Raw genomic sequence first — 6,454 nt, forward strand, 5'->3', positions numbered from 1 at the left:
AATCTCGGCCTCATGTAGAGATTTACTCACATAGTAAACTAGCCTTTGCACACCTTGATCCACTCGTATCAGTACTAGACTTACAGCATAGGGAACCACAACAATATAGGCAAACAGGACTTCATCCAGTTCAGGGCTAGACATAATTGGTGGCCAAGCCAAATATTCTTTGAGTTGCTGAAAGGCCGAAGCACATTCTTCAGTCCATTCAAACCCTTTCCACTTGTTGATCAGTGAGAAGAAAGGTTTACATCTATCTGCGGACCGAGAGATGAATCGGTTCAGGGCAGCTGTCATCCCTGTTAACTTCTGAACCTCTTTCGAATTCCGAGGAGACTGTAGATTTTGAATAGCCTTTATCTGATCGGGGTTAACCTCAATTCCCCTATATGTCACCATGTAACCCAAGAATTTGTCTAACCTTACACCAAATGAGCATTTGGAAGCATTCAGACGTAACTTGTGCCTTCTTAGGATTTCAAAAGTGTTGTCAAGGTCCTTTACATGCTCCGAAACAACTTTGCTTTTTACCACCATATCATCTATATAGACCTCAATACTTTTGTCTAACTGTGATTCAAACATCCTTGTCATCATTCGTTGGTAAGTAGAGCCTGCATTTTTCAGACCGAATGGCATCACTTTATAATGGTAATTACCAGTAGGGGTAACAAAAACGGTCTTCTCCTGGTCATGTGGAGCTAACGATATTTGATGGTAACCTTGGAAAGCATCCAAAAAACTCATCCGAGGATGGCCGACAGTAGCATCTACTAGCTGATCAATTTTTAGCATGGGGAAAGGATCCTTAGGACAAGCCTTATTTAAGTCGATAAAATCTACATAGACTCGTCATTTCCCGCTCTTCTTTTTCACCACCACAGTATTTGCTAACCACTCGGGGTAAAAAACTTCTTTAATAGCTCTAGCCTGTTTGAGCTTCGTTACTTCTTCTTTGACTGCATCTGCATGTTCTTTAGATGGGCGCCGAGGAGGCTGCTTCTTAGGAACAATCAGTGGGTTGACCTTCAGATGGTGGTAAATGAACTCTGGATCCACTTCTAGGGCTTTGTAAGCACTCCAGGCAAATACATCAATATTTCTCTTAAGGAAATCAATTAGCTCTTCTTTTTCTAGTTGAGGCATCTGAGATCCGACTTGAAAGAACCTTTCAAGATTGTCCCCAATTAAAACTTTTACTAAATCCTCACATCTAACGCTTTCATCTAGATCTTCGACGGGTGATACCCGACTTTTTAACTGCTATAAGTCTCTCTCGGCCCTGGCCGAAGACTCGATTTCGGGCTTGTGCTGGATGGCAGCCACCAAGCATTGTCTGGCCGAGGATTGATCTCCATGGATTTCACAAACTCGCCCTTCGGATGGATATTTAACTTTTTGATATAAAGTAGAGGAAACAGTCCCTAGCGTATGTAGCCAAGGTCTGGTTACAATTGCCGTATAAGGGGAATACACATCTACGACAATGAAGTCTATTTCCACTACTTCCGAGCCAATATGTACAGGCAGCCGTATCTGGCCCTTCGGGGTGACAATTCCTCCCTTAAAGCTAACCAAGGGAGAACAGTATAGTGTTAAGTCATCAGATTTGAGATTCAGCCCCCTGTAGAGGTCAGGGTACATTATCTCCACCACACTACCCTGGTCTACCATTACCCTCTTCACATCATATCCTCCAATTCTGAGGGTGACTACCAAAGCGTCATCATGAGGTTGGATGGTTCCAATCTTATCTTCGTCCGAAAAGCCTAAAAATGGCTGGATAACTGGTCTAGCTCTCCTCGGATCTCGACCAAAGTCCCCTGTCGGTAACCGAGCTACTGACATAACCTTGGATGGCCAGGACCCTGTTCTTCCCAGTACTGCGAAGATGACGTTGATAGTTCCTAATAAAGGTTTCGAAAAATCATCCCTCTGGGGCTCGAAATTCATTTGACCTCCTCGGCCACTAGAGTGATGCAAGAGGTGCCTCAATTTACCTTCGCGGACCAGTTGGTCCAAATGATCCCACAGACTTCTGCAATCTTCAGTGGTATGCCCATGGTCTTGGTGGTATTGGCAATAGAGATTGTGATTGCGTCTCTCAAGATTCCCCACCATCTTACTCGGCCACCTAAAGAATGGTTCATTCTTAATCTTTTCCAAAACTTGGTGGACTGGCTCATTGAACACTGTATTGACTGCTTGAGCATTTGCTGATCCCGACTGCCCAGCGAAATCTCTCCATGGCTTGTTGTTATTGTAACGGTCCGACCTGAAATCCTTCCTCTCTTGGGGGATAACCTTGTCCTTACCCTTCCCTTGTTGTTGATCTTCTTTAACCCTTTTATATTTTTTAATACGGTCCATGAGCTGACGCATGTTAGTAACAGGTTTACCAAACAATGACGTCCTTAAACCGTGGTCAATAGGGAGGCCAAGCTTGAACGTGTCAAGGGCCATTGCATCAAAGTTGCCCTCCATATCATTAAACATCTCCCAATACCTATCCGAGTAAGCCTTCAGGGTCTCACCCTCATGCATGCTCAAGGATAGCAGAGCAAACAAGGGTCTGGCCACTCTTTGGCATGTGACAAAACGTGAACCAAAAGCTTAAGTGAGCTCTTTGTAGGAATTGATGGAATTTGCTTTCAGGCTGTCGAACCACCTCATTGCAACCGGTCCAAGACTGGAGGGGAAGACCTTACACATCAGAGCTTTATCTCTGGAATAGACAACCATCTTTTGATTAAAGTGGCTCACATGCTCCACAGGGTCCGTTTTACCATTATAAATGGTAAAGGTTGGCTGGTTAAAACTCCGAGGAAGTCTCACTCCTTTGATCCTGTGCGTGAAGGGTGACCTAGAGATTTGATTCAAAACTTTACTCATAGCATCGTTTCCTACCCCTCCACGTGATGGGCTCTGAGGTTGCTTTTTGCGACGGTGCTCCTCTTCGTATGAAAAAGATTCATTGATTGGTGTTCGAGATCTCTGCTCGTAAGTGACATCTTGCTCGTCACCCCAATCCTCATCAGAATGTGAAGAAATACGTTTTCTTTTTGCATGGCGCAACTCCCTCCTTAACCTCTCAATTTCCAGTTGCATGTTGTTCTTCTCTGCATGAGACACGTGACTTCCTCCATGCGGTTGACTTCGCTCAGGGTGCGTAGTATGTACGCTACCTTCACGATCTTGTCTCTGCTCCAAATTGAGAAAATGGTCTATATGTTGGGACGCCCTAGATTCTGCTGGTTGTTGCCCTGGCTCAGCCATTATCAACTGCTGGTGCTTCCACTTCTACTCAAGCTCTTCCCACAGACGGCGCCAATTGTTGGGTTAGGATTTGTGGTCCAAGCCCAAAAATAATAAATTTGTAGAGTGTGGATGATGGAGTTAGGTTAACTATGGAGCTTATAACGGTTGATCACAACGTTCCAATATAAACTAGCATGAAAATACACATAAAGATCACGTAAGTTCAAGTCCGAAGAGACTTATGATAAATTAAATACTGGTTACAATTCTTAGGGTTACAGTCAGACCTCTCTTTTCTCCCCTTTTCTTTTTTTCTTTTTTTTTTTTTATTAGGAGCCCTTCTTCTTTATATAGCATCCTTCCCCATCATCCCCATCGTCCACTTGTTCTCCATCTAACTCCCTACTTGAATGCATGTCATGTCATGTATCTCCCTCAGCTTTTTGTGAGTGGCGATAGCTGAAGTTATATTGTTCAAGGGTCTTCTCCACATAAATGCAGTCAGAAAAGTTGCTGTAGTGCATTTAATACGGTGGTGGCAGCTTTTCCTTTTAGATATTTCTTCATTCCTCTTATCTCCAGGTGTGTCCAAAACTTATCTAGACTGCTGAAGTCACTAGTAAGCTCATTCGAGCCCTCCAGATATTTATATGACCCAGAATCTTTACATCCGAGGATAATGATATCTTCGGAACACAGGTGCTCTTTTCGGACGGAGTTTCTTCATCCCCATGTATCCTTCTTTCACGTGAAGTATCTCTTGACAACTTTAGCCTCTTCGGACATACAATAACCTTCACATTGGGTTTTAGGCCCACTGCGTATGGTTGGGTTTTTCCCCTCCACAGTTATTAATGTGGCTCTTTTGTCCACAACCATTTAAAAAAGATGTCGTTAATAACACAAAGCGATGTAGTTTTTTTTTTTTTACTCTGTTTTTCCTTCTCCAGCACCACCCGAAAATGTCATTTGTGGTGCTAGTGGTAGTTTTTCTTTATCATTGTGGATGGAATGATCGTATTAACAGGATTTGTAAAGTTTGAAGACTATTGACAAAATTAGGAATCAAAATAATAATCATCCTAAACTTAGAGTACACAATTTAATATTTAGCGTAATCTTTATTGATGAAGCAGTTGATTGTATGACTGGCATGGATAATTGACACCTACAAAAAGGAGAATTAGAAAGTTTATCGATGTAGTGTAGCCACTGTGTAGGCAACAAGATCTTCAATACTTAAGTCATAGTTTATTATCTATATTGAAATTAGAATAAAATTAATTGATACCTATATTATCTTTTTCAAAAAGGAATCTTGAGAATTTTCAATATCATGTTAGCTGAGTTGTTGCTTGGTATACAAAATCAAGGACTATTGCTTGAATTTTAGTTGTCACTAGTCGTGAATTCGTGTAATGAGTGGAAAAAATTGATGTTTTTTTCTTTTGGTAAGTGAAAAATAAAAATAGTAGATGAGACTTATAGTACTATTAGTCCCAATCCCTTCTTAATTAAATGATGTGATTATTTTCTAATAAAATATAGTCGATGCAATATAATAGATTTTCTAAATTAAGCTATTTCTATTTGTTATTTGAAAGTGTTTTAAATTTGTAATTTTTTTTAAGGAAACATGATGCATTTTTTATATTCAATTATTATATAAGGTGATATATTTTGTAAATAATGTAATGCATTACAAACATTTATCCTCTATATGTCTTAAATGGCCTAAAAAGGAAGTATATATAAGTAAATTCATCACTTATATTAGGAAAAAAAATACAAAACTTTAATAACCTAAGAAAAATATAATTTTATATAAAAAAAAAAAAAAAAGCAACATTACGCTAAGAAGGTAAAATAATTGTCAATGAAGTAGCTCATTTTCCTACATAAATCTCTCCTCCCAAAACATCACTGAAGTAAATTAGAGGGGACTGAAATGGATTGAATGGACCGACGTGGACTGAAGTAGACCAAAATTGACTGAATGAACCGAGGTGGAATGAAATAGACCAAACTAGACAAAAGTAGTATGCTAACGTGGCTCAATATAAGCGTAGCAAAAATAAATGTTACTTTTTAACTTTTTGATATTATATGGATGATAATCTTTGAGATATTATATAGGTGATAATTATGGAGATAATAGTCATAACCATAGGTGAAGTTGGGGGGTGGGGCGCAAAACTCATTTCTATTAGTAAACAATTAGTACTTTTTGATTAGTTTGTCCCCTCTAACGAAGAGATAAAGATGTTACATAAATAATAAATAATACATAAACTCACAGTAATTATGATCTTTCACAACAATTAAATTTCAATTTTCATATCATGTCATTTTTTAAAGTTCAAATTAAATTCATCCTTCTCATGGCATTTAAACTAAAATTAAGTTGCTGGTTAAACTTAAACTAATTATAAAAAAGAAATATATTACTTTGTCTTATTTCTTATAACATTAAATTCCTTTTGCCCCAAAACCTCCTACACTTAGTATCTTGATTCTTTCATAATGTCAAATCCTAGGTTTTGGTTGTAAACTAAAATTTTAAATGATTAGAAAAATAGAGAATGAAAGCTGAATTCTATATAATTTTTAAAAGCAATCAAGACAGTGAAGTAATATAAGTATACAATATTTCAAGTATATTGTATACTTTTAATGGTAAATTAACCTAGCTATGAAACATGAATTCATATATATATATATATTACATTACATTTTATATGACAATTACATTATTATATAACTATTTCTTTATTTTTATTAATGTCAATTGATATTCTTGGAATTACTTTTGCTTCCATTCTTGCCTCCCACGAACTAAAATCTTGACTTCACTACTAATCATAATAGTAGGCAAGAATTATGGGGTCACAATCATTATTACTTTTGCACTGACCAAGCTTGGGTAATGTCTAGTCAAGAACTTGCTCGATAAATCCTGCAATTGCCCTAATTAAGCTAGACCTCAATTAGTTTAGTTTACTTGAGTAGATATCGTGTAGCATATTTCTTTTCATATATATAATTTACAAAGCAACGTGTAATGTTAGGGACAACAATTTTTCACAATTGATATGAATTATTATAACTGAAGCAATATCATTTAATTTTTAAATGTGACCGTTACTAGAAAATATTGATTACTTTCTACATAATTGTTATGAATAATGATATTGTT

The 6,454-nt window shown here is 37.7% G+C and overlaps 1 protein-coding gene across 1 annotated transcript; it reads right to left on the reverse strand.

Moving 5' to 3' along the window:
• Positions 1 to 852: 852 nt before the first annotated feature.
• LOC136070126 (uncharacterized) lies at positions 853 to 2,544 on the reverse strand. The gene is made up of 2 exons (XM_065779558.1): positions 1,475 to 2,544; positions 853 to 1,168 (listed from the first exon to the last, which is right to left on the reverse strand). The coding sequence occupies exons 1-2, from the start codon at positions 2,542 to 2,544 to the stop codon at positions 853 to 855; spliced, it is 1,386 nt and encodes a 461-aa protein (XP_065635630.1).
• Between the last annotated feature and the right edge of the window lie 3,910 nt (positions 2,545 to 6,454).

The sequence above is a fragment of the Quercus suber genome, unplaced genomic scaffold (genome assembly GCF_002906115.3).
Source record: "Quercus suber isolate HL8 unplaced genomic scaffold, Cork oak 2.0 scaffold_213, whole genome shotgun sequence".
Taxonomy (NCBI): Eukaryota; Viridiplantae; Streptophyta; class Magnoliopsida; order Fagales; family Fagaceae; genus Quercus; species Quercus suber.